The 14,063-nt window shown below is 37.2% G+C and overlaps 1 protein-coding gene across 1 annotated transcript; it reads left to right on the plus strand.

Moving 5' to 3' along the window:
• Window positions 1–228: 228 nt before the first annotated feature.
• Window positions 229–9,787, plus strand: LOC122503486. The gene is made up of 2 exons (XM_043614055.1): window positions 229–479; window positions 7,752–9,787. Exon 2 carries the CDS (start codon window positions 7,765–7,767, stop codon window positions 8,836–8,838), a length of 1,074 nt encoding a protein of 357 aa, XP_043469990.1. The 5' UTR covers window positions 229–479; window positions 7,752–7,764; the 3' UTR covers window positions 8,839–9,787.
• The last annotated feature ends 4,276 nt before the right edge of the window (window positions 9,788–14,063 follow it).

Consider the following 14,063-nt stretch of genomic DNA (forward strand, 5'->3'; position numbering starts at 1 on the left):
GTAAAGTATTTTTCAAAAGCACAAAAATAATAAAGCTAAATCCCATATAAAAGAGGAAAAAATGTTGAATTTTAAAAAAATCGGTTCTTCGAATTTTTAATAAATTTAGTTTTTTACCATGTGACGACCCAGATAGTCTTACCTTTTTTTTACGAAATAGTTGTTCCTTTACCCGAGTTCATTCCCCGAGCGCATTCAAATTCGCGCGCTAAAGTAGCGCGCATGACTGCACTTAGCAGACGACTCGCACGACGCCGGCGAGACTTGTTGCTCTCGCCAGATAGATGCGAGCCTTCGCGAGGATATATTATAAGATTACCGCGCTATAATTATCGCTTATTATGTTGTATCCGCGCCTTTCCTTGTTACTGGTAAACAATAAACGTTTTGTTAAGTAACTCTCAGTGACTTGTTCATTTGTTTGGATTATTAATCGTTGTTAAATAGGATTAGCCGCCACGAGGACCATCCGTCGACCGGTAAGTTCGCTTTGCACCATTTGCTCTTTCTTCTGGCCGATTGGACGACTACTTGGCAGCCTTTCTCAATCGCCGTACTTGCTCGCTGCTGGAACTTTCGCTCAAGCTTTGTGCCTCCCGTCTCGAGTCGTCCCCATCCCCGAGAACTCTTTAATTAATATCGCTCTAAATTCAATTCTCGCGACCGGGTTGTCACATTTTTGGCGCCCAACGTGTCTTAGTTATTAGAACTAAGATAAAAACTTGATTCCAGAGCCAAAACTGTGCCTACGCCACATTTTTGGCGCCCAACGTATTTTTTCTTATTTATAAAAAATCGAAAAATCACGTTTTTTCTATTAAAATACGTTGATTCTCATCACTATAAAATCCCGGCGTGCTATCCAAAATGGCGTCGCCATGCTGCTTTTATCAGTGTTGAAACTCGGTTCTCTTTGGTGTTAAAATGTCCATTTTAACTTGTCGCGCATTCTAGAAAATAAATTAATTTTCCCCTTAAACGCGACAAAACACCACAATCATCTTGAGTGAAGGTTCCACGGCTTGCTTTGCTCGCATATTATAACAAAAAAAATATATTATTAAAAAGCTCGCATCTCTCTCATCGCTTCGTATTATTTGCCTTAATTTTTGCATAATTATTTCGAATATTTTGCTTCGCTATCAAAATCATTTTACTCTTGTATTTCTATCGCATGGAAATTATTTATTTTTATAAAATAGCTTATTTATTTATGTAAATTATTTCGCAATATACAATTTATATTATAATTTTCGCTTCTCACGACAAATTATATTTCTATTATTTATTTCAATAAATGTAAGCATGACGATGACTCACAATGATGATCACTTCGGGAAATAATGCCAAATTTTCCACTCAAGCCACAAAGGCTAGGAAAATTACCAAACCCTCGCTCGAAACGCGCAACCAAAACACAGCTGTGTTTCTGTAGAAATTTTTTTTTCTTAACGAGTGTTTACTACATGCTCTATCCTGTTGCTTGTCTCTGGCCTAATCAGATAAATCTAATTTAATTTCCTTTAAACGAAAAATTAAATTTATCCTACATTAAAATTTAATTAAAATTCTTTTACAAAAAAAAATATTTTTTTCTCTTTTGACAAAAAGCTACTACTTCTTTTATTGCTATGATTTTTTTAAAAATAAAACATTAACTAAATTAAAAATTTTTTTTGTTTTCTAATTTTGAACTCAAACTTTTTTTTCAAAAAAGATTTTTTCCCTTTTTTCAAAATAAATGCCAAGAAGACACAAACACTCTGCTACTCAAGGAGTTACTACCAGGTCACAAAGCAAACAAGCAAACATGTTCATAACACCACCACAACAGAAAAAGGGTTCTCAACCCACAGCAGAACCCAACCAACAAACAGTTGCCAACCCCCACCCCACAGCGAGCGAACAAAATTTGGAAGCTGCTGGCCCTCCCCAGAATCAACCCAGTCTTGAAACAAGACCCTTGGATAGCCTTCAGACTTCGAATGAGACTACGACCACCGCGCCACCCACCTCTCCCCTACTTTCTTTAGGAAGTTACATTACCAGCGATGAAACCGAACGTCCCCTTAGGGACACTCGAAACGATTCAATCGCAAATGCCAGCGCGTTGTTTGATTTTTCTTCATTCACAGGTTTCCCACAAAATACCCTTAGTGCAGGTTCAACTCTTAGAACAAATTCGGGTGCGATTTCCAAAATCCTAAATGCGCCTCCACAACATCAAATTTCAAAACGCACTTCTCCTCTTACAGAACGCAGACTTACTAAAACAATAAACACCCTCCGTTCTGAACAGAAAAATCACCTCGAAGAAATCAAAGAATTAATTCAGTTATCGTCTCAGGAACAAACCCGAACATCCACTGATCTAATTACGTCATTTCATGCTAAAACTCGAACCGAAATAAATAACTTAAAAACAGAAATTTTTAATGTCATAAGCAACCACCGTGTCGAAACCGAAGAAAATATAAGCGCATCTCGATTGGAATCAAACAAAGCCATTGACACCTTAAAACACGGCATAGCCGATTTAAATAGAACAATGACCTCCCTCACACAAAAAGTAAATGCATTACAAATGCACCAAGCGCAGTCACCCTGGAGAGATTCCAGATGGGCATTCGACGAGAGCGGGGACCACTTGCCTAGTCTCACTAGCCACCCCCCCACTCTCACAACCACTACAACTACGACGTCAATAGTAGGTACAAGCACAGTGACACAGACGGGAGCGACGTCTCATATCGTCCCCCCACTATCACACGCAACACCAGCAAGGCTCACTTCCCCGCCTAATCGCACCTTACACTTCGACGACAACTTGCAGTATCACGACGCCCCTCTCTCCCCACATACCGACTCGCCCAACTACTTCACACCATTGATTCCAACACTGATCGCTCCCCCACAAATAACACCAAGAAAAGCGATCCCTAATTTACACAAAAATTATTAAATCTTGGGACCTTACATTTCCTGGAAAATTAGACGCCTATGATTTCATTGCCGAATTTGAGAGCAGGATGTTGTCCACTGACATCAATTCCAATGACGCTCTTCTTTCATTGTCTCAAGTGCTAGTAGATTCAGCCTACACTTGGTACACTACCTTCCGACACTCTTGGCACACATGGGCCGAATTCGCGACAAAATTCCGCCTCGCTTTCAGTCAACTCAATGACGACCAATCATTGACGAATAAAATACAACGAGCGGTTCAACAATCAAACGAATCCGGATTAGATTTCGTAATTAGAATCAGCGCCCTCTATCAACGGTTGCAAAACAAAGTGCCAGAACCAAATCAATTAGATAAAATTTACTCAGCGCTTCACGCTGAATTGATCCTTCACTTTGACCGCGATACATTTAATTCTTACGATGGATTAATATCAAAAATCCACAAATACGAAAATAAAATCGCGGCAATGCAACAGTCGACAAAACAGCGCGAATATGACACTAAACGCAATCGCAACCCCCGCGGTAAAACGCAATTAAATGCGCTAGAAAATTTACCGCAGACTGAACAAAAAACGGATTCGAAACCCTCGCCAGAAACAAAACAAGAGACACCCGCGAAGCAAAATAAAAATACAAATAGACAAACAAATTCAGAAGCACCCCCAAAACTCAATAAAATCGAATCTTATATTCAACAAATCAAACATTTGCAAAATAAGATTCCGAAAAATTACAATTCGAAAACGACACAGGAGAAAGACTCTACGAAGTCCCCCACTACCCCTTCTCCTTCGCATCGTTCACGCAAGCGTTCCACTTCTAGTTCTTCCAGCTCCTCGCATTCTACTTCATCGCAGAAGGGGGTGAAAGCACGTGGATCGCCCGCGCGCAAGAAAGACGAGAAAGGTAGCAAGTCTAATCGAAACAATAATAGGGAAAGACGAAATAATCCGAACCGCGGTAATAATCAGGGTAATAATTGGAACAACCAAAACAATGGCTACAACCAACAAAACCCTTATTTTGCGCACCAGTTCCCACCAAACTTTTAGTTCGGAACACAACCACCGCAACCGCAGCCAATGCAATTCGCGCAACCAATGCAGTTCGCACAACCAACGCAAATACCTCAGCAGCCTTGGCCCGGTAATTTCAACCACGATTTCCCTAACACATTAGGACAAAATATTCCCTCGCAATCAAAAAACGACGGGAACGCCAGGAGAGATTAAATCTCCCTGGCGAAACACACAACAAAAATATCGCTCTTTCTAACGACGGTTTCCCTAAAAATCAAAGTCATATCGAAAATCGTGCAATTCCTGGCTGTAGCCACACCACTGTCGAATCGGGACGCGCCCTTGAAAATGCAACAACGCTTTATCAAGCATTCGCTACCAAGGATGACGTCAGCGATTCAGACTGTGAGTGGGGCGACTGCTACATCACGGAATCCGAGACGGAGTACGAAGACGAAGAAACCCCCTCCACCGACCATATAAACTCGATGGAAGCGCGCATTTCCTCGCTCTCTTCACTACCCTTACTATCTCCCAGCAATCTTTTACTTGCATCAAAAGAGATAACTGAGCGTAGAGTACAAAAAGGGCCTGCTACGCCCTTACCCTCACAAAAACGGTGCACGATAACAACTTCGATTAAGATAGGTAATAAAAAATATACGGGACTCCTTGACACTGGTAGCGACCGCACCTTTATGTCAGGGGAATTATTTGACGAAATTAAACAATTCGTTAACGGCGAACCGATTCTCGACGCAATAACCCGCGCCGGCGTGCAACTCGCGCAACGCGACCACGTGGCAGCCCCCCGTTATTCCTCGAAATTTAATATTGAGATATCGGACTGTAACGGCGAAATGTGGTTCGCAGTCCTCGACGGGCTCACCACACCCATTATCTTAGGAATGGATTTCATAACCCTTTGGCGGATTAATATTGACGCCGCCCAAGGCTGTTGGTCCATAGAAGGGTCAGACATTTTACACCCCCTCGCCTCCTACGATAAAATTCAAAGCCTCTTGAGCTCAGCGCAGTTAATAGAACTGACAACTGAACAACAAAGTACGCTTCAAAAATTCTTAGATAAAGAATTATCTGACTTCGCCGATTACACTGGAATAGTTAGTGACCTCACGACTCACGTCATCGATCTCACTGACCCAACCCCTTTTAAAATAAAACCTTATCGCCGCAGCATGGAAGCTGAAAAAATAATGAATTTACAAATCGACAAATATATAGCTCGAAAATTTTTAGTACCTAGCAATGGCCGATTTGCTAGTCCCGCACTGCTAACTTATCGAAAAGATGGCAAACCGCGACTTTGCATTGATTACCGTCGGCTCAATAGAGTTACAAAAAAATCAGCGTACCCGCTACCACGCATGGACAGCATACTTGACGCGCTTTCTGACGCCGTAATAATCAGCACGATCGACCTTACCGATGCGTTCCACCATATACCGGTCGACTCGAAATCGAGAGAATATACCGCCTTCTCGGTTCCCGGTCGCGGACAATTCGAATGGGTCCGAATGCCTGTCGGCCTCACTAACGCGCCAGCCACATTTCAGGCTTTCACTGATAGGCTGAAACAAAAGTTTGTCGAGCACGTGCGTAAACACAACCTCCCTGAAAGGTTAATCAACCAAGTGCATGCATACTTGGATGATTGGATTATTGTTTCCAGAACCTTTGACGAGCACCTCGAATTGCTAAAAATTTTGTTCACCATTCTCAACGAGGCTGGCATGTCCATCAATCGCGAAAAATCATTTTTTGCGAAATCGTCGGTCGAGTATTTAGGTTATATCTTAGACAAGGACGGCCTTAAGCCTAACCCTAAACGAGTAGAACCAATCCTCGAGAGACCAACACCCAAAAACCGCAAGGATCTGCGCCAGTTCAACGGTTCTGTCAATTGGTACCACCGCCATTTGCGCAACATTGCGCGAGTGCAGGGACCGCTTAACAAATTAGCGAGCCCAAAGGTGCCATGGCAATGGACCGAAGAACACGAGGCCGAGTTTATCGCAGTCAAAAAGGAATTAAAAAATGCCTTGACTCTAAACGCGCCACGGCCTGGCTTGCCATTTATCCTCTACACAGACGCGAGCGAAACAGGAATCGGCGGTATTTTAACCCAACAAGATAAGGATCGAGAGCTTCTTATTACATGCGTCAGCCGACCTTTGAGGGGTGCTGAACTTAATTACACCACTACTGAAAAGGAGTGCTTAGCACTGGTTGACGCAATGAAAAAGCTCCGTTGCTATCTCGAACTTACTGAATTCACAGCAATCACGGACCATTCTAGTCTGGTCTGGCTCAAGGGCATTAAAGATCCTAGAGGCAGACTCGCGAGGTGGGCCCTTGAACTGTCAGCGAACAAGGTAAAAATCGAGCATCGCAAGGGAACGCTCAACGAAGCACCCGATACCCTCTCTCGCCTCTACGAGAGTCCACAGGAAGACACGCCCCCCGCGCATGTCAACCTGTTAGTCAGTCGGTCGTGGTACGATGACACAAAAGAGAAAGTCAGTCGAGACCCCGCGCGATATGAGCGATATAGAATAAGCCCAGACGGCGAACTATTTTATTACAAGCCCAATCACCTGAAAGAAACAATAGGTGACAATAATGCCTGGAAAAAGGTTCTCAAAGAATCTGAAATCCTTGCAATTCTTACAGAACATCACGATTCTCCACAATCCGCGCACCAAGGAATTAACAAGACTTACCATTCAATATTGAATTCTTATTACTGGCCCGGTATGCGTGAAGATGTAAGGCGCTATATCAAAGAATGTGAGATTTGCCTTCGTTGCAAACCTGACAATTCCCCGCCTCAAGGCCTGATGTACCCGCGCAAATTTACAGAACCATGGGAAATCGTATCACTCGATATTATAGGCCCCATGCCGCGATCGAAAGCAGGAAAATGTTACGTGTTAGTTTGTGAAGACACATATACACGCTATATCGAATGTTTCCCACTATCAAAGGCAGACGGCCCCAAAATCGTGAACTCATTAAACACACTCGTAAACAAATGGGGAACGCCGCGAATTTTTATTACGGACAACGGAACAGAATTCGTAAACCGCGCTATCTCTAAATTTTTAACAGAGATCGGATCAGAACAACGAACAACTCCCGTCTACCACCCACAGTCCAATCCCGTCGAGCGCGTTAATCGAAATCTCAAAACGATGATCGCGAGCCTCCTCGGCGAGGATCACCGCGACTGGGATAAGTTGCTGAGCGAAATTCAATTCGCTTACAACACGACTGTCCATACGTCACTCGGCGTATCCCCCGCTTACTTAAATTTTGCTCGCGAACCTAAACGCACAGGTAAACAACCACTCGACACAAATGACAACACTACAGAAGACACTGTTCACGATTGGTTGGAACGTGTGACACGGATAGATGACCTGCGCGCAAAAATTGAATTATCAATGAAAAAGGCCAGCGAGAAACAAAGTAAAAAATTTAATAAAAATCGAAAGCATGACATTTCCTTCGAGCCAGGAGACTTGGTATTTTATCCAAATAATCTTCTGTCTAACGCCGCTAAAAATTTTAGTTCTAAATTAGCACCACGCTACCGAGGTCCTGCGGTTGTCTTAGAAAAATTGTCACCCGTAGTGGTTATCATTGGTGATAAGCACGGTAAAAAATTAGGTAAATATCATGTCAACGATCTAAAACGCGCAAAGAAAGGTTTACGATCGCGAACTTAACCATTTTCAGATCGAAAACAACCATGGAGAACTCCAATGCACCCAACGTCAACGACAACGCCTCCAGCCAAGCGGAACTGCCAGTCTTACGTCTCGAGTCCACACTGGAGCAATTACTGACAGATTTGTCAGACCCGGCCTTCGGAGAGGAGTCACCTGGCCTTGTTGTGCTAAAAAAGGAGGACTTTCAAACCATTCTTCTCGCGCGCCGTTTGCTCGCAATAAATTTGAACGAGGCAAACACTCACAACCTTAAACTCGAAGAGGAACTCTCGGAAGCGAGAAAATTTCCCCCACCACCAATAGGCAATTTCTACGAGGAGCAATTCAAGGCTGTATACGCTATGGCTAACGAGAAGCAACGACTAACCGAAGACCTGTTCACTGCGCAAAACAACGCGCGCAAACACGAGGAAGAAGTAGCCAAGCTGCGCCAAGAACTCGAAGCATTCGAGTATGACTGGGACGATCTTCTCAAGAGTCATAAAAACTTCAAACGCCAAGCTGCTCTCGCCAAGAATTACAAGGACCTCTTTAGACAAACAATCGCAGAAGTCTACACCGCGCAAGCCAATATGCGCGAACCTTGCCTTCGAAAGAAACTACCACCTGGCTGTATCAACTGCAAACAAGAAGGTCACAGCCATAATTCTTGTCCTGAATCTTACTCCGGAAAATTCTGTCAAGAATGCGACTGCCCGGACTTCAACACACAAGATTGTCCATGGCCTCATTACGAAAATAAGAAAATTCCCTCTTTGCCGCCGCATCTTCGTTGCAAGCGCTGCTGGCAACCAAAAAACCAGCCCAACCCCTGTTGCGCGCAATGCAGGAAAATAATGATAGAGAAGACTACCGCCAAGAAGTATGACCTCGCCATAGAGATGGAAAACAAGGCTCGCAAACAAACTGCAACCACCACTTACACTGGCACCATATCAAAAGCACCCGCTGTCGTAGCGCAGCCCCCCACTTCCAACAGAAGGACTGAATCGCTCAATTTGACGGCTGACTCCAATTCGAAGCGACCTGACAATCTGGACACAGCTTCCACCACCTCTGAAGAAAGCGACTCACAGGCCACCAGGAGAGGATGATCATCGCCAGCACTCCGACCGCCCTTGCGCTACTTCGAAACCTTTTTCTTTTCCGCGCCGTTGCGCTATTTCCGAAAAATTCTTATTTTTTTTCTTTCTATAAATCATTTAGTCGCGTCATTACGCGTATACAAAAAAATATACTTTTATTTTCTTTCAACGATCATGCCACAAGGTTTCTTTTTTCAAAAAAATTTTTTTTTCTCAATAAAAAAAAACCGTATATTTAAGTTTAAACAGATTAACTATAAGGCAAATTTTGCAAAAGAGAGAACAGCTGTCGTCGTCCATTATATAAAATAATTTTAGTTTATTCTCAAAAAAAGGAAAAATACCAAACATTTTATTTTATAATTTCAAATGATCTCTTTTTCTTTAGTTCTATTACTTGACCAGAAGGGATGAGTGACCGCTTATGGTCAGAGCGAACGGGAATGAACCCGGGTTGTAACTCCAACCTAGAAGGGGGGAGTGTGACGACCCAGATAGTCTTATCTTTTTTTTACGAAATAGTTGTTCCTTTACCCGAGTTCATTCTCCGAGCGCATTCAAATTCGCGCGCCAAAGTAGCGCGCATGACTGCACTTAGCAGACGACTCGCACGACGCCGGCGAGACTTGTTGCTCTCGCCAGATAGATGCGAGCCTTCGCGAGGATATATTATAAGATTACCGCGCTATAATTATCGCTTATTATATTGTATCCGCGCCTTTCCTTGTTACTGGTAAACAATAAACGTTTTGTTAAGTAACTCTCAGTGACTTGTTCATTTGTTTGGATTATTAATCGTTGTTAAATAGGATTAGCCGCCACGAGGACCATCCGTCGACCGGTAAGTTCGCTTTGCACCATTTGCTCTTTCTTCTGGCCGATTGGACGACTACTTGGCAGCCTTTCTCAATCACCGTACTTGCTCGCTGCTGGAACTTTCGCTCAAGCTTTGTGCCTCCCGTCTCGAGTCGTCCCCATCCCCGAGAACTCCTTAATTAATATCGCTCTAAATTCAATTCTCGCGACCGGGTTGTCACAACCAAAGATTCGAGACTATTTAATAAGTAAAGTATTTTCCAAAAGCACAAAACTAATGAAGCTAAATCCCATAAAAGAGGAGAAAAAATTTTAAATTTTAAGAAATTCGGATTTTTGAATTTTTGATAATTTTCTATAATTTTCTATTTTTTACCAAAGGGTGAAGACTAATAAATAAGTAAAGTATTTTTCAAAAGCACAAAAATAATAAAGCTAAATCCCATATAAAAGAGGAAAAAATGTTGAATTTTAAAAAAATCGGTTCTTCGAATTTTTAATAAATTTAGATTTTTACCAAAGATTCAAGACTATTTAATAAGTAAAGTATTTTCCAAAAGCACAAAAATAATGAAGCTAAATACTATCAAAGAGAAGAAAAACTGTTAAATTTTAAAAAAATCGGTTTTTTGAATTTTTGATAAATTTTGATAATTTTAGATTTTTTACCAAAGAGTCGAGACTATTTAATAAGTAAAGTATTTTCTAAAAGCACAAAAATAATAAAGCTAAATCCTATAAAAGGGGAGAAAAAATTTAAAATTTTAAGAAATTCGGATTTTTGAATTTTTGATAATTTTCTATTTTTTACCAAAGGGTGGAGACTAATAAATAAGTAAAGTATTTTTCAAAAGCACAAAAATAATAAAGCTAAATCCCATATAAAAGAGGAAAAAATGTTAAATTTTAAAAAAATCGGTTCTTCGAATTTTTAATAAATTTAGATTTTTACCAAAGAGTCGAGACTATTTAATAAGTAAAGTATTTTCCAAAAGCACAAAAATAATGAAGCTAAATCCCATAAAAGAGGAGAAAAAATTTAAAATTTTAAGAAAATCGGATTTTTGAATTTTTGATAATTTTCTATAATTTTCTATTTTTTACCAAAGGGTGGAGACTATTAAATAAGTAAAGTAATTTACAAAAGCACAAAAATAATGAAGCTAAATACTATCAAAGAGAAGAAAAACTGTTGAATTTAAAAAAAAACGGTTTTTTGAATTTTTGATAAATTTTGATAATTTTAGATTTTTTACCAAAGAGTCGAGAGTATTTAATAAGTAAAGTATTTTCTAAAAGCACAAAAATAATGAAGCTAAATCCCATAAAAGAGGAGAAAAAATTTTAAATTTTAAGAAATTCGGATTTTTGAATTCTGATAATTTTCTATAATTTTCTATTTTTTACCAAAGGGTGGAGACTAATAAATAAGTAAAGTATTTTTCAAAGGCACAAAAATAATAAAGCTAAATCCCATATAAAAGAGGAAAAAATGTTGAATTTTAAAAAAATCGGATCTTCGAATTTTTAATAAATTTAGATTTTTACCAAAGATTCGAGACTATTTAATAAGTAAAGTATTTCCCAAAAGCACAAAAATAATAAAGCTAAATCCCATAAAAGAGGAGAAAAAATTAAAAATTTTAAGAAATTCGGATTTTTGAATTTTTGATAATTTTCTATAATTTTGTATTTTTTACCAAAGGGTGGAGACTATTAAATAAGTAAAGTAATTTACAAAAGCACAAAAATAATAAAGCTAAATACTATCAAAGAGAAGAAAAACTGTTGAATTTTAAAAAAATCGGTTTTTCGAATTTTTGATAAATTTTGATAATTTTAGATTTTTTACCAAAGAGTCAAGACTATTTAATAAGTAAAGTATTTTCTAAAAGCACAGAAATAATAAAGCTAAATCCCATAAAAGAGAAGAAAAAATTTAAAATTTTAAAAAATTCGGATTTTTGATAATTTTCTATAATTTTCTATTTTTTACCAAAGGGTGGAGACTAATAAATAAGTAAAGTATTTTTCAAAAGCACAAAAATAATAAAGCTAAATCCCATATAAAAGAGGAAAAAATGTTGAAGTTTAAGAAATTCGGATTTTTGTATTTTTAATAATTTTTTATAATTTTAGATTTTTTTCCAAAGAGTCGAGCCTATTTAATACTTAAGTAAAGTATTTTCCAAAAGCACAAAAATAATAAAGCTAAATCCCTTAAAAGAAGAGAAAAAATTTTAAATTTTAAGAAATTCGGATTTTTGAATTTTTGATAATTTTCTATAATTTTCTATTTTTTACCAGAGGGTGGAGACTATTAAATAAGTAAAGTTATTTACAAATGCACAAAAATAATGAAGCTAAATACTATCAAAGAGAAGAAAAGCTGTTGAATTTTAAAAAAATCGGTTTTTCGAATTGTTGATAAATTTTGATAATTTTAGATTTTTTACCAAAGAGTCGAGACTATTTAATAAGTAAAGTATTTGCTAAAAGCACAAAAATAATAAAGCTAAATCCCATAAAAGAGGAGAAAAAATTTAAAATTTTAAGAAATTCGGATTTTTGATAATTATCTATAATTTTCTATTTTTTACCAAAGGGTGGAGACGAATAAATAAGTAAAGTATTTTTTAAAAGCACAAAAATAATAAAGCTAAATCCCATATAAAAGAGGAAAAAATGTTGAATTTTAAAAAAATCGGTTTTTCGAATTTTTGATAAATTTTGATAATTTTAGATTTTTTACCAAAGGGTCGAGACTATTCAATAAGTAAAGTATTTTTCAAAAGCACAAAAATAATGAAGCTAAATCCCATAAAAGAGGAGAAAAAATTTAAAATTTTAAGAAATTCGGATTTTTGAATTTTTGATAATTTTCTATAATTTTCTATTTTTTACCAAAGGGTGGAGACTATTTAATAAGTAAAGTAATTTACAAAAGCACAAAAATAATGAAGCTAAATACTATCAAAGAGAAGAAAAACTGTTGAATTTTAAAAAAATCGGTTTTTCGAATTTTTGATAAATTTTGATAATTTTAGATTTTTTACCAAAGAGTCGAGACTATTTAATAAGTGAAGTATTTTCCAAAAGCACAAAAATAATGAAGCTAAATCCCATAAAAGAGGAGAAAAAATTTTAAATTTTAAGAAATTCGGATTTTTGAATTTTTGATAATTTCTATAATTTTGTATTTTTTACCAAAGGGTGGAGACTATTAAATAAGTAAAGTAATTTACAAAAGCACAAAAATAATGAAGCTAAATACTATCAAAGAGAAGAAAAACTGTTAAATTTTAAAAAAATCGGTTTTTTGAATTTTTGATAAATTTAGATTTTTACCAAAGAGTCGAGACTATTTAATAAGTAAAGTATTTTCCAAAAGCACAAAAATAACGAAGCTAAATCCTATAAAAGAGAAGAAAAAAATGTAAATTTTAAGAAATTCGGATTTTTGAATTTTTTATAATTTTCTATTTTTTACCAAAGGGTGGAGACTATTAAATAAGTAAAATAATTTACAAAAGCACAAAAATAATAAAGCTAAATCCCATAAAAGAGGAGAAAAAATTTTAAATTTTAAGAAATTCGGATTTTTTAATTTTTGATAATTTTAGATTTTTTACCAAAGGGTGGAGACTATTAAATAAGTAAAGTATTTTCTAAGAGCTCAAAAATAATGAAGCTAAATACTATCAAAGAGAAGAAAAACTGTTGAATTTTTAAAAAATCGGTTTTTCGAATTTTTGATCAATTTTGATAATTTTAGATTTTTTACCAAAGTGTTACGTCCGTAACTTCTTATTAATATTTCTATTTTAACTATATGTTATTACTTATGTATTTAATTTCTATATATTGTATTTCATCTTCATTTTTAATGCATGTATCTTATATTTAAATATTGTATCTTATCATAATATTATATTCAGTATTTGTAATTCTTAGGTTTTAAGTTTGCATTATATTCAGTATATTTTCTAACAATATTGTAATTACATTATGTATTTCTTAAAAACGAATCCAGGAAAGAATAATATTTCAAAGTAATGTCAAAGGAATAACGATTAGGTAGAATCATATTAGTTACGCATGGCTGCAGAGGATTCAAAACAAACATCGTGACCTCTAAAGAAGGAAATTTCCTATCGGCGTTGCGGAAGATTCAAACAAACGTTGTGACCTCTAAAGAAGGGAATTTCCTATCGGCGATGGGGAGGATTCAAATAAACGTTGCGACTTAAAAAGTGGAATCTAATATTAAGCATTTCCACTCGTATCGACTCGCTATGCATTAGGATAATGAGGAAATTTTTATATAAAAAGGGGTAGCAGTTCTGTTTGACCAGAGAGTAACTATTTAGAAATCAACCTGAACACATCGTTCTGTACAAGAGACTAGAGAGTAATTG

The sequence above is a fragment of the Leptopilina heterotoma genome, unplaced genomic scaffold (genome assembly GCF_015476425.1).
Source record: "Leptopilina heterotoma isolate Lh14 unplaced genomic scaffold, ASM1547642v1 Lhet_1092, whole genome shotgun sequence".
NCBI lineage: Eukaryota > Metazoa > Arthropoda > Insecta > Hymenoptera > Figitidae > Leptopilina > Leptopilina heterotoma.